Here is a 15,068-nt window from a genome sequence, read left to right as displayed (position 1 = left end):
ATGTTTTCATTTTTGTATTTGACCTGACCAATGTTAACCACTAAAAATATTGTTCAAAGTATTATTCTTTCTGTCTGCGTCAAACATTTAGAGACAGAAGATAAGGAAAATGTTAGTCTTTTTGATAATAGCCTCCACTCTCTGGAATTCGCTGCCACTCGAGGTACTGTGCAGTATCCCCTATTCTTCTCTCCTTTCGGAGGGTCCCAAAAAAGAATCCTTCTTTGGCCTATAGTGGATTGTTCTAGAACACCATCTAGTAATTGCTTTGTTTTAATGTGGCTTGGAGGTGCTGTGCACCATTCAGATTATGTATTGGGGGCAATATATAAAATACTGTGAAATAAATAAATGGGTAGCCTTGGGTTCTGCTCTGTTGTGTTCAGCAAATAGTCCTATCTTTGTTTGCAGGATGTTAGCTGTCCCATAAGACAAGTACCTACAGGAAAAAAGCAAGTACCTTTGAATCCAGACACCAACCAAATAAAACCAGGCAACTTTCCAACATTGGCTGTTTCCAGCAATGAGTTTGAACCCAGTAACAGCCACATGGTGAAGTCTTATTCATTATTATTCAGAGTAACTCGTCCAGGAAGAAGAGAATTTAATGGGGTGATAAATGGTGAAACAAATGAAAATATTGGTAAGAGTAAAGTCTATTTCATTTTCACTTGGTATAAAAAGATGGAGCCAGTTCTTGAATGTGTAGGCATTCATTGCATAAGAATGTGTAGGCATTCATTGCATAAGATTTATCTGCCTAAGTTCAGTTTTGGCTCAGAACCGTGTGTGCTTGAGTAAGTTTTTTTTTTCAGGAAAGATTGTAAAAGATTCTCACATTACTATTTATTCCCATCTTTCATTCTCCAAAGGAGCCCAAATTCATTGCTATAGCTGTCCAATAGAATATTAACATATTTTTAAAAACCTTATGCTTACACAACTTTGCGTTTTGGCATTGGCCTTGTGTATTATATAAATCTAAACAGGAGAGAACACCAAGTTGGAAAAAGACATAAATGGAGAATAATCCACTTCCTGGGGGCAAAGTTTTCAGTTTTGATCAGCTCAGTAATCATTTTATTGCAGATAGTTTGAGAAAGTTTAACATATTGGTATAATAAATACAATACAGTTAAGTAGTTTTGTGTTTCCATATTGACTAGAATCTGTTTTGAGAGAATGATAATATATAACATATGTAAGTCAGACATTTTTAAACAGGAGTAATGAAAGTACTCTGACTAGTATTTGAGAAATACACCTTGAATAAAAGAAAGATCAACCCCGAACAAGACTACAAATTTGCAAGTTCTATTGTCTTTTATCATAGCCTAAACTTGGAATTCCTGTCAGCATCATCCAAAGAGCCCATGTTAGCAGAATGTAAATTGAGTTCATTTTTATGGTACCTTAGTACCCTTTATCTACAGCATATGCAATTGAGAACAGAAAATTGTTTTAATAAAATCAACTTCGTATTAAAACTTTGCTGCCTAGAAAGGATTTCTATACCAAAGAAGGGGTATGGTTTTTGTTTTTTATTGATTTGCATTTTTACTATTTATCTCTAAACAGCTTTTTATGGGCAAACTCAAATAATAAACTTCAACTACACAAGCAGTGAATTATTAATATGTATGTTTATGTAATAACTGTGTTTAATTACAGATGTTAATGAAGAGCTTCCAACTCGAAGAAAACGAAATTCTTCAAACCGTGAAGATGGGGAAAAGACTTTTGTAGCACAAATGACTGTATTTGATAAAAATAGGTAATTTGCTCTTTAAATAAAGTTTTTTTTCCTGGCTATGTTTCTATTGGCCTTTCAAATGTGGATTTTATTTTAGCCTGAGGGTTCCCTATGAAATTTAATTTTAATACCTTTAAAAAAGAGTCCTTTATTGGACTTCACGGGTTATCTTTGTGTCAGAATTCTGTTAATTCTGTAGTTTGGCAATTAAATAAACTGAAAAGTAATTATATCTGTGAAAGATATGCTAAACACTGTATTATTTTAGGACCACACAAAGCATGTATGTACAGTATATTTTGAAATGCCACATTTTTTCTGTTTTTTAAACAATAGAATTCACCCAATTAGACCAAACATGAGAAGTAAATCTATGGCTATAAGGGTGGGAAGAAACAAGGAAAGGCTGAACATGGGTGGGTGGGTATGTCAATGATCTTGGAGCAAATTTAAGGAGCAGAGAAAGCTTCATAGAAGAGATAACAGAAGCAACCATTCATTTAGTGTCTGTTCTAAGTTACAATAGTACTGAAAAAAATCCTATATTGACTTTGCTTCCCACAAAGCAAAGTTAATGGGGCAAACCAGATTCGCTTAATGACTGTATGGTTCACATAACAACTGCAGTGATTCGCTTAACAACTGTGATAAAAAGAATGTGAAATGGGCAAAATCTCACTTAACAATTGTCCTGGCCTCAGTTGAGTTGAAGACTATCTTTATTTGTCAATCCTAAAATAGATCAAGAATCCTTTACAGTATTGGGAAAAAGCCTCTTTTTATTAAGTCAAATTATAAGTCAATCCAGAATATTTAGTTATCACAGCAGAGATCAGTGTACTAAAGAAACAGCATTTTTTCCTTCTAAAATAGGCGATTTTATATAAATCAACTTCACAAAGGGCATATAGCAGTGGTTCCCAACTTTTTTTTGGCCATGCCCCAACTAAGCATCTCTAAACTCCTGAGACACACACACACACACACACACACACACCGACATATAATTCTTATTATTCAAAAAGTGAATTACTCACATAGAAGAAGCCTAAAAGGTCATAAAATAGGTTTAAACAAGGTTCCAATTACCCCAATTGAAAATGAAATTGTCTCCGTGTGGGGCATGGGCCCCATATAGCATACAACCCTAAATCTTAAAAAAAAAACCATTTATGATATTTCTGCAAGTCTGAAAAAAGCCAAACAATTGAAGATGAAAAGTGACAATAGGCCAACTAACATTTTGGTATACTATATTTCTTCCAAATAACATAGAAACTTGATTAACAGTTGAATTATAATATAATGTATTATAATCTATGAATTCCATAAATAGGTTTTAGTTAGAAATAGTTGAATGATTTTGTTCACATTAGTGTCAGAGTTTTTAATCTTTTACACTAATATGTGTTTTGAAATTTTATTTTTTTTATTCTTGTTCCAGTTATATTGTTTATTATCTTTCCAAATTAAGAAATTTGTATTTATTTAACAACATTAACATGGGTAATTTAGAGATCATGAAGAAACTCCATAAACTTACATAAAAATTAAATCAAGCCCTATGACCATAATTAAATATTGAATAACATGTTTTGTAACAGACGGTTGCAGCTTCTTGATGGAGAATATGAAGTAGCCATGCAAGAAATGGAAGAATGTCCCATCAGCAAGAAAAGAGCAACATGGGAAACAATACTTGATGGGAAGGTAAGGACCACTAGTGCCATCAGAACTCCTCACAAAAATTGTACAAAGTTGATGAATTCCTGAGCTTCTGATGTTAGGAGCTTGAAATTTTATTAATAGCGTAAGTGACTAGACAGAGAAAGAACAGTTTAGTTCTGTAATACAGCAATGCTCCAAATGAAATATTTTGGAATAAATACTACTTTAGAGGATTATGCTACATCAGATTTGTTGTTCCATTGCTGTTATGTTGGGATCACATTTGAAATGTCTTGCTGGCTGTGTTAGATGTAAAAAGTATGATGTGTTCTTACAATAAATATTTGCTGTACACAAGCCATTTCCCTGTCCCACTATTGCAGTATTACAGCGAAGGTTATTTGGCTCTTAGCAACAGTTTAACAATGATCTTTTCTCATTATTTTTTTTATGGATGATTTATTCTATTCCACCTTATGAAACACTCCTTTAGAAAATTCTTTAAAAATATTCTTTTTGTTTTATTTCAGAGGCTTCCACCATTTGAAACATTTTCTCAGGGACCAACACTTCAGTTTACGCTGCGATGGACAGGAGAAACAAATGATAAACCTGCCACTCCTATAGCTAAGCCCCTTTCAACGCGAAATTCAGAGAGTCTCCCTCAAGAAAATAAGTCAAATTCTGTTAAACCTACACAGACTATAGGTAGGTGAATATTTGAAATGGAAGTACAGTGGTACCTCTACTTAAGAATGCCTCTACTTAAGAACTTTTCTAGATAAGAACTGGGTGTTCAAGATTTTTTTTGCCTCTTCTTAAGAACCATTTTCTACTTAAGAACCCGAGCCTGGAAAAATTTCCCAGGAAATTTGAGAGCGGCACGAAGGCCCGGCCAGTTCCCTGCCATTCCCCCTTTAATCCTGGCCATCTCAGGCTTTTCTGGGCTGCCAGAGGAGCCTTTCGGTAGTGCTTAAGGAGGCTTTGCCAGTCCAGAGCGAACAAAGCATTTTCCTTTCTCTGGGCACTTGGAGAGGGAATAAACCTGCCAGCACCCAGAGAAAAGATACACTCCATTCGTTCTGGGCAGCCCAGAGCGAATGGAGCTTTTTCCTTTCTCTGAGCGCTTGGAGAGGGAATAAACCACTTTGCTGTGGTGACTCCCTCGCGCTGCCTCCCACACACCCGGCGTGAGGTTGCCTCATGGAGCATCTGGGCACAGAAAGGTAAAAGTGGGCGCTTCGCCCTGGCCAAATCAAGTCAGCTTCAGCCAAACCGAGGAGTCACCATAGTGAAGGAAATGCGCCAGCTACAAAGTGAGCGAGCAATAGAAGAGGGGAGCCCTTCACCATGGGAACGAAGAGGAAGCAGGTAGCAGCAGCCGTCTTTTGGTCTAGGAGCGGAAGGTATGGAAGGCGTGTGCTCCTCGCCGCCTCAGAGTCCCTCTTTTTTTTAAGCATTAAAGTTTTGGATTTTTTTTATTCCCCTCACCTCACCTTCTTCCTTCGGCAGCAACTGTCCTCCTCCTCCTCTTCTTCCTCCTCCCAAAGTCCAAGCTTTTGTTTCTTTCCTAATGGGTTTGCATGCATTATTTGCTTTTACATTGATTCCTATGGGGAAAGTTGCTTCTACTTACGAACTTTTCTACTTAAGAACCTAGTCACAGAACGAATTAAGTTCTTAAGTAGAGGTACCACTGTACTAGTTAAGTTGTGCTGCTTTCTTGCTGTAAATTTGCCGGAGTAATTTTTAAAACTTATCTTTTATTTTAAGTAAATGTAAAATATTACATGAGTCGTTGAGATTAAATTAAAAGAAACATAAATAGAAAATAAATGAAAAATAAAAATATAAAGAAGTGGTTTCTGATCTTCTTTAAAGCAGTATAAATGTAGTACATTTATGTTATCCTCTCTGTAAGGTTACCTAATGGCTCCCTTCCACATTATACCCTTTCTAACCATAAAACTCAGAACGCTTATCTTTTTTATTTGTTTGTTTCCAGAACAAAAAAAATCCATACAGAGTTTCCACTCACTATCAAATATAGACTTTTTCCTAATAAACAAGCCAATTTTGCCATCCTCAATCTCTTATGGTGTATCATTGTATTAAATTCACCAACCATTCCTCCATTGTAGGTATTCCAGATTGTTTTTTTACTTCACAGTCTGGCCAGAATCATGGGAGCAGCCATTAAAATTCTGATCAGGATAAACTCTCCCTAGATTTGTAGCTTAAATAAAATCAGCAAGGTGCTGATATTTGTTGACTTAGTTAAAGCATCTCTTTGTGAAATAAAAATTTAACTAAATCATTCAGCTACTGATTGCTGTAATTGGCATATGTAGCAAAAATGGCCTTCAAAAGACTTCAGTCTTGTACATTGTATTAAAACGATATAGTTATTGTGGAGAGGGGTGGCATACAAATCTAATAAATTATTATTATTATTATTATTATTATTATTATTATTATTATTATTATTATTGACTATTCCGGTTCTATTTCAGCTGTGAAAGAATCTTTGCCGTCAGATCTACAAACAAGGAAAGAGAGAGATGTTACAAATGAGCCTCGCCAGAAACTCAGAATATTTTATCAGGTATTGACTCTCTAATATTTCTGTTTGTTATGGATTATTGTTCTATTTTATCTATCTGTCTATTAAGAGTTTTATTCTACCTTTGTTACTTTGTAAGTAACTCAAGGCAGCAAACATTCCTAATACTCCTTCCTCCCCCTATTTTCTTTACTACAACCTGTGAGATGTATTGCGTTGTAAGAAAGTGACTGGCCCAAAGTCATCTAGCCAGTTTTGGTGGGACTGGCACTCACCAACTCCTGATTTTTAGTTTGGTGCTTTAACCAGTAGGCAAAACTGCCTTGTAATAATTTCCCCCATTTTTTTTACGAAAGAAGGAGCTAGCTATTACTTCTTGGTTTTAAGTAGAAATAGCACTGGTTCATAAAATGCATACTAGAAGAAAATGAATTGCAATGTTTTTTTAAACAAACTCATGGTAATATAATCTCTTTCTTTAGTTTCTTTATAACAACAACACAAGGCAACAGACTGAAGCTAGAGATGACTTGCATTGCCCCTGGTGCACGTTGAATTGTCGCAAGCTTTACAGCTTACTTAAACATCTCAAACTTTGTCACAGCCGATTTATTTTCAATTATGTGGTAAGTAATCCAGTAAAATCATTTTTGACATTAACATTTTATTTCTATCGGTGTTGTCTTAGTGGAAGAGTATTCTATTATAGAAAACTATATTGTGAATTTTCAGATGGAGCCCAGAAGATAAATGAACAAATTTAATACTTTTTATTCAATTTACTCAGCAATAGTAGCTACAACACTGAAAAATTTACATTAAGTGCTGTCATCCTCCTTAATGTACCCAATAACTCAGAATAAACAAATAGTGGCTAAAAGTTGGTTTGGAATCTTTGTGCAGCAAGATTTGGAAAACTCATTCTTTTATTTATTGCAGTATCATCCCAAAGGTGCTAGGATAGATGTTTCTATCAATGAGTGTTATGATGGCTCCTATGCAGGAAACCCTCAGGATATTCATCGTCAGCCTGGGTTTGCCTTCAGTCGTAATGGACCAGTCAAGCGAACTCCAATAACACATATCCTTGTATGCAGGTCAGTAGAAAATGGAGTTCGTCTGCAGATGTATATGAGTAAAAATCACATCTGTGATGCTCTCGTCACATTAGAGAAAGTAACTGATATTATGAGAGCTTATTGTTTTGATATGTTAATTTTTTTTAAAATGAACTTTACAAGAATAATTGATAATATGGATATATTGCTGCCAGGAAACAACTACTTATAGGTTTCTAGGCTTCAGTTCTCAAGTGGTCTTTGTAAGGTTGCAGTGCTGTTCAGTTTAAATACCTGGTTGAAAACATTAACACTTCATTTTTCAGACCAAAGCGTACAAAAGCCAGCATGTCTGAATTTCTTGAATCTGAAGATGGAGAAGTAGAACAGCAAAGAACATATAGCAGTGGCCATAATCGATTATACTTTCATAGTGATACTTGTCTACCTCTACGCCCACAAGAAATGGAAGTTGATAGTGAAGATGAAAAAGATCCCGAATGGCTACGGGAGAAAACTATAACGGTAATTTTGTATCACAGCTTACTGTGATATCTTCCCTTAATCTGCTAATATTATTAGCAGATGGAATTGGTACAATTGTTGGTGTAAATAGCAAGGAGCTGGATTATGTACAGAATAGTGGACTACCTAAACATGAGTGCGACAAAAGCTAAAAATTTCCAGGGATAACGTTCTCTTGAAATGGACACCTATATAAAAGCAAACATTTGGGAAATATAAACGGATTCTCTGGGCCCTTGCTATGACAAAAGATCCTAATATTGCAACATTGGAAAAATAAATGTATGGCCTCATTTTGTATCGAATACCTGATTATATTTGCCATGTATGAGCCCCTAGCTGTAAAATATGGGAATTTTAAGACCAGCAACCAACCTAAACATGAAATGTTCTCTTCCCTATGTTATATTTTTTTCCTTCCATAGCAATTAAATTAATATAGAAGATACATTTCAGAATCTAACTGACAATAATAATGTCTTGTTTTCTCCGAAAACTGTATGTGTAGGACACTTAAAAGTACTTCTTTTAAAGAAACATTATTTTTATTACATCTCCAACAAAAGGCTGTCTTAAACCACCCTTTTGTACAAACATAAATGGGAGTCCAATAAATTCTTAATATTTTTTGTCAGGGGTTCCCAATACCAAGTCCATGGACCAAAACCAGTCTGTGGCATGAAAGAAACTGGTTCATGTAAACAAGTGAACCCCATTTGTGGGATGCAGATAGCATACAAAATCACATCCCCTCTAGTCCACAGAAAAAACTCTCCATGGAGCCAGTCCCTGAATCCCAAAACGTTGAAGGCTGCTAGCTTAAGTCATAATTTGAGGTCCGCTGACACAACTTGAGGTCCATTGAAACTCTTGCTCTAGAAGTTAAGGCACACCTTAATTTGTCTAAGCAATATGAGAACCCAATAATTATTTATTCCACTTGTTTCTTAGCATCTGCATATCACTGATTTATTGCTAACAAATACCTATAAAAACCAATATTGGTAATAGTGGTTTTTTTGTTGTTGTTAAAAAGATTTAACTGATGGTTCTACTATCTCAGAAACGAAAAATGCTACTGGTCCAAATACTGTTAAAAATGTAACTGTAAATATGGATTACATCTGATATCTTTTAACACAGCATATATTAGGGTTAGGATGTTAAAAATTCATCTTTATCTTCTGTCAATTGGTCCATAGTCAAAATATCTCCACTTCCATCCAAATTTTCTATATTACATCTTTTCCCTCAAAATCAATTTAGCATGAGGAAAAGGGTCTTTTTTATTAGATATTACATTATGTGATGTCAGTAGGTGGTCTAATAGGGAGTTGTTTAAGAGGGATGGTTTGCATCCATCATACAGAGGTACCCAGGTGCTCGGTGAGGAGTTCAGAACATTTTGGGACAGGCATTTAAACTAGATAAAGGGGACAGAGATGTAACTGATGTGGATGATTTCTGTCCCCAACCAATGAGGATAAATCAGTTTCTAGAAGCTTATGAAAAGGGAGTTGTAAATAAAATAGATATAGTTGTTGATGATAAGGGGCAAACTAATAATGAAAATAATGTTCTAATAATGAAAACAAGCTCTGAGTTAATGGCCATAATATCTAGAGATAATTTGGATCTGGTTGCCATAACTGAGACATGGTTTAAGGATTCTAATGAATGGGAAATATCCATACCAGGATATACATTGTATAGGAAGGATAGAATAGAGAGAAGGGGAGGTGGAGTAGCCATTTATGTTAAGGAAAGTCTAAAAACAACAGTAATTCAAAATACATGTAAAGATCTGGAGACTCTCTGGGTTTGCATGCAAAATAAAGAAGGTTCTGTCATTAGAATTGGGGTGATCTATAGGCCTGCAGGGCAATCTGAGGAATATGACAACAAGATGGTGTATGAAATTACCCAAATGGCAGTAAAGGGAGATATTGTGGTTATGGGTGATTTCAACATGCCTGATGTTGACTGGAATATCCCCAGTGCCCTTACATGCAAAAGTAAGAATATAGTAGACGCCTTTACAGGAGCAGTTCTGGCACAGCTGGTTAAGACACCGACTAGAGGGGAGAATATTCTAGATTTAGTTTTTATGAATGGGAATTGGGTTTCAGAGGTTAAGGTGGGAGAAAATTTAGGTTGCAGTGACCATCTATGTTTGTGGTTTGATGTGAAAACTGATTGTGAGCAATCCTATACTGCAACCAAAGTATTGGATTTCAGAAAAACAAATTTTAATGCAATGGGGGAATATTTAAATAATGAATTAAAGGGGAGGGATAAAATGGCAGGAGCGAGTACCCAGTGGACTGTATTAAAAAAGGCCATCTTAAAAGCCACTGGACTGTTTGTAAGGCAAATAACTAAACATAAAAGGAAGAAGAAACCGCTATAGTTTAGCAATGATGTAAGGGCTACAGTCAATGAAAAAAAGGCTGCCTATGGGAGGTATAAAGAGTCTGAAAGTATAGCTGATAGAGAGGTGTATAAAATGAGACAGAAGGAGGCGAAACAGAGCGGCAAGCGAGCAGCCGGGCGGGCGGGTGAACCGGCAAGCGGCAAGCGAGCGGCTGGGTGGGCGGGTGAACGGGCAAGCGAGCGGCCGGGCGGGCGGGTGACGGGCAAGCGGCGAGCAGCCGGGCGGGCGGGTGAACGGGCAAGCGGCCGGGCGGGCGGGTGACGGGCAAGCGAGCAGCCGGGCGGGTGAACGGGCAAGCGATCTTGGGGTTTCCCCTTTGCCTGGGCGGCGGGAAGACCCAGGGAAGGTTCCTTCGGCCGCCCAGCAGCTGATCTGCTCCGCAGCGCGGCAGCAGCGAGAAGCCGAAGATGGGGTTTCCCCTTTGCCTGGGCAACGGGGAAACCCCATCTTCGGCTCCTCGCTGCTGCCGCGCTGCAGAGCAGATCAGCTGCTGGGCGGCCGAAGGAACCTTCCCTGGGTGCCGCCCGCCGCCCACGCAAACTCCACCATCTGCGCATGTGCGGCCATGAAAAAAAGGGCGCGCATGCGCAGATGGTGTTTTTACTTCCGCAACCCTATATCGCGAAAAATCGATTATCGTGAGGGGTCTTGGAACAGAACCCTCGCGATACTCGAGGGATCACTGTAGTGATAGGAAGAAAAAAACCTGTAGCATCACAAAGCTTAGTACCAGGAATAATACATGCATTAATGGGAATAAGGAGATCGCTGACCATTTCAATAGCTACTTCTGTTCAGTTTTCTCAAAAGACACCTTACAAAATAATACTATAGAGGGATATAGCATTGCTTCCAGCTGTACGGATTCAGCTCCAGTGATCTTAGAAGCCGATGTCTTAGAAGAACTTGAACGATTAAAGATAAATAAGGGAATGGGTCCAGATGGCATCCACCCAAGAGTTCTTAAAGAACTCAGATCTGTCATTGCTACCCCCCTGACTGATTTGTTTAACCAATCCCTGTTAACAGGAGATGTTCCTGAGGATTGGAGAATGGCCAGTGTTGTGCCTATCCACAAGAAGGGCAGTAGAGAAGAAGCTGGAAACTACAGGCCAGTTAGCTTGACATCAGTTGTAGTTAAAATGATGGAGACTCTACTCAAAAAGAAGATAAATCAGCACCTAAAAAACAATAACTTATTAGACCCAAATCAGCATGGCTTTACTGAAGGCAAATCATGTCAGACTAATCTCATTAATTTCTTTGACTATGTCACAAAGGTGTTGGATGAAGGTGATGCCGTGGATATTGCCTATCTGGACTTCAGCAAAGCCTTTGATAGATTCCACAGATTCCACATAAAGAGCTGATAGATAAATTAGTGAAGATTAGACTTAATCCCTGGATAGTTCAGTGGATTTGCAGCTGGCTGAAGCATAGACATCAGAGAGTTATTGTTAATGGCGAGTATTCTGAGCAGAGATAGGTTACAAGCGGTGTGCCACAAGGGTCTGTTCTGGGTCCTATTCTTTTTAATATGTTTGTGAGTGACATAGGGGAAGGTTTGGTAGGGAAGGTTTGCCTATTTGCCGATGACTCTAAAGTGTGCAATAGGGTTGATATTCCTGGAGGCATCTGTAATATGGCAAATGATTTAGCTTTACTAGATAAGTGATCAAAGCAATGGAAACTGCAGTTTAATGTTTCCAAATGTAAAATAATGCACTTGGGCAAAAGGAATACTCAATCTGAATATTGTATTGGCAGTTCTGTGTTAGCAAAAACTTCAGGAGAGAAGGATTTAGGGGTAGTGATTTCTGACAGTCTCAAAATGGGTGAGCAGTGTAGTCGGGCGGTAGGAAAAGCAAGTAGGATGCTTGGCTGCATAGCTGGAGGTATAACAAGCAGGAAGAGGGAGATTGTGATCCCGCTATATAGAGCGCTGGTGAGACCACATTTGGAATACTGTGTTCAGTTCTGGAGACCTCACCTACAAAAAGATATTGACAAAATTGAACGGGTCCAAAGACGGGCTACAAGAATGGTGGAAGGTCTTAAGCATAAAACGTATCAGGAAAGACTTAATGAACTCAATCTGTATAGTCTGGAGGACAGAAGGAAAAGGGGGGACATGATCGAAACATTTAAATATATTAAAGGGTTAAATAAGGTCCAGGAGGGAAGTGTTTTTAATAGGAAAGTGAACACAAGAACAAGGGGACACAATCTGAAGTTAGTTGGGGGAAAGATCAAAAGCAACATGAGAAAATATTATTTTACTGAAAGAGTAGTAGATCCTTGGAACAAACCTCCAGCAGACGTGGTTGGTAAATCCACAGTAACTGAATTTAAACATGCCTGGGATAAACATATATCCATCCTAAAATAAAATACAAAAAATAGTATATATAAGGGCAGACTAGATGGATCATGAGATCTTTTTCTGCCATCAGTCTTCTATGTTTCTATGTTTCTATTGTTTCCAGAGATGTTAGAGTTCTTAGTACTTAGAACCCAATATTGACCATACAATTAAGTGTTGTGGCATCCTTATAAAAATTATTTCCTTCACTTTAACGGTTAACTCTTGTCTCACCGCAGCAAATTGAAGAGTTTTCTGATGTTAATGAAGGAGAAAAAGAAGTCATGAAATTATGGAATCTACATGTTATGAAACATGGGTATGTATTCTATTTTTAATCTAAAATCGGTGAGAAAATGAAATTTGGATTGCTGGGAATTCTCAAAAGATGAAAATTTTAAAATGATCTTGTTTAGAAATACCATTCTTGCCTGTATTGCCACAATTTCCAACTTTTTAAAATTTTAAAAATTCTCAGTACATTAATATAAACACAGCAACATATTTAATAATTTTTTTAATTGAATTAAAAATATGAATAATTTTGCAACCATATTTGTTGTTCTCAGCACTGACTGTAATAATTTGTTTTATGTTTTAATGTTAACAGATTTATTGCTGACAATCAAATGAATCATGCCTGTATGCTGTTTGTAGAAAATTATGGACACAAAATTATTAAGAAGAACTTGTGTCGGAATTTTATGCTTCATCTAGTCAGCATGCACGACTTTAATCTTATAAGCATTATGTCAATAGACAAAGCCGTTACTAAGCTCCGAGAAATGCAACAGAAATTAGAAAAAGGAGAGTCCATTACAGCCACAACATCTGAGGAGTTTTCAGAAGAACAGACGAGTGCAACTAATGGCTATAGCGATGCTAATTCTAGGGAACGGTCTTCAGAAATAGATAATACATCTTGTATGACAAAACAGAATAGAAAACAGAAGATCTGAAAAGACCAGCCAACAAAAAAAATGAAGTGATATTCTAAGATGCATGAACTCTATAAGGAATTTAATAAGATACACAGATTTTTAACAGGCACTGCTGGAAACAAAGAATTTCATCAGATAGCGTTGATAAGGTTCCTATTGAAATAATTACGCAAGTGCAACATGTATATCAGTTCTAGTGATGTAATGACAATACTCAAAGTTTGAGCATGAAGAGCAATACAATTTTTGGAAATTTTAATTATGAGATGTACTGAATTTACATAACTTAAGTATATGTAAACCAGTTTTTATATAAAGATTTTTGCATCAGTAATGGTTGACTTTCCTACCACGGAGTTAAAAATGAGAAGAGATCAGAACAGTTTATAATTTTTACTTAAAAATTCTGTTTCCTTTTTGTAGAAATAATGTATCATTTAAATTCATTTAGGGGGGAAATTGCTTTATCTATTGTAAACACAGGGATACTATATTAATTGTGCCAGTAGCCTAAAAGAATTTGTTGATATCATCTGGTATATGAGATCAGACAGTTTAGGGTGGATGAAGATGACAATATGCTGCTTTAACACCTTCAGGTGATAGAGGGCATTTCTGCCTATATTTGCATGTATACAGACTGCAGAATCAAAGCACAGTTAACCTGGGACTTTTAGATGCTACTTTTAAGGGAGAAAATACACTGTAAAATTGGCCCAGAAAATGTGTTGCACTTCTTTTGCAAGTATTCTGTGATGTATTGCATTCAATACAGATGCTAACTAAAAGTCTGGTGCAGTCTTGCACTGCTCTTAACACATTAAAGCATGTTTACAGATTTTCTTTTTTTCCAATGGAAAGTAGCTTCACTACTGGTACAGTATCAGCACCAAGGGTTTGTTCCAGCAAGCACTGTGGTTGAGTGACATCACCTCATTTTTTTAAAAAAAATCTTAAATAGTTCATTTTTCATATTCCTTATTTATAAAGGATCAGTTATGTAAATACAATTTTACATTTGTTTTTATTTCATTCCATCATTGTAAGGAGGCAGTTCCCTGTTTTGGAGTTTGGCTTTGGAATGGATGGGGAAGAAGCTTCCTAATGGAGATTTTCAAAACTTTATAAAAACTGTAAATACTGACTTGGGTCCCTAAAGGTGTGTTTAACTGTGAGACTATTTAACTAATGGTGTGGATGTGATTTGTCATCCAGTATTAAGTTCTTAGTCACAGATTTGTGTCAATAGCAAAGAGGGAGACTACAGTTTTCATTAGATGTCTTTTGTCTGCTCTGAGTTGTAGCAAACTCTAATTACACCTTTGAATAGCCGGCAAGCATTTCTCTTGGGCTTTAATTTGCTAAAGCTGTGCACATATGTAAAGAAATATTTTAGGAGAGACATAGATGTAGAGTTATTGCTTATGTCACTTAAGCAGTTGCGCTCTCAATGCTTAAAAGGAGGCTAGCATTCTTTGCACAAAAAGTTGATGACCCCCAAAAATAGTAATCAAATTACTGTCAAGTAAACTTTGTATGTCATGTCAATTTATAATAAAAGCTGAGAATCCCTTTGTTTCTATTTATAATAAAGATGGATTTTCTATATGTACTCTTAATGAGACTTTGAAGAAATCATGTATACTGGATGAACATTTGAATGGTACAGTAGATAAAGACAATTGTTTAATGAACCTTTTGTTTTTACATTAAATGTTTATTTGAAATTGAATTTTGTACATAAAGTTCAATATGTAAAATCTG

General features: G+C 36.6%; 1 protein-coding gene across 2 annotated transcripts in view; it reads left to right on the top strand.

The window, feature by feature from the left end:
• The window catches only part of SUZ12 (SUZ12 polycomb repressive complex 2 subunit), a 32,166-nt gene extending 17,098 nt beyond the window's left edge, over positions 1-15,068 (top strand). For both annotated transcript variants that reach the window (XM_070740445.1, XM_070740446.1), the window contains 10 exons: positions 412-643; positions 1,672-1,774; positions 3,358-3,463; positions 3,952-4,129; positions 5,935-6,026; positions 6,467-6,610; positions 6,924-7,081; positions 7,369-7,567; positions 12,603-12,682; positions 12,974-15,068. In XM_070740445.1, coding sequence (XP_070596546.1) covers positions 412-643; positions 1,672-1,774; positions 3,358-3,463; positions 3,952-4,129; positions 5,935-6,026; positions 6,467-6,610; positions 6,924-7,081; positions 7,369-7,567; positions 12,603-12,682; positions 12,974-13,322 — 1,641 coding nt within the window. In that variant the 3' untranslated portion in view covers positions 13,323-15,068. The remainder of the gene's footprint in view (positions 1-411; positions 644-1,671; positions 1,775-3,357; positions 3,464-3,951; positions 4,130-5,934; positions 6,027-6,466; positions 6,611-6,923; positions 7,082-7,368; positions 7,568-12,602; positions 12,683-12,973) is intronic.

Source organism: Erythrolamprus reginae, chromosome 2 (assembly GCF_031021105.1).
Source record: "Erythrolamprus reginae isolate rEryReg1 chromosome 2, rEryReg1.hap1, whole genome shotgun sequence".
In the NCBI taxonomy this organism is placed as follows: Eukaryota; Metazoa; Chordata; class Lepidosauria; order Squamata; family Dipsadidae; genus Erythrolamprus; species Erythrolamprus reginae.
This window is presented reverse-complemented; position numbering and strand designations above follow the sequence as displayed.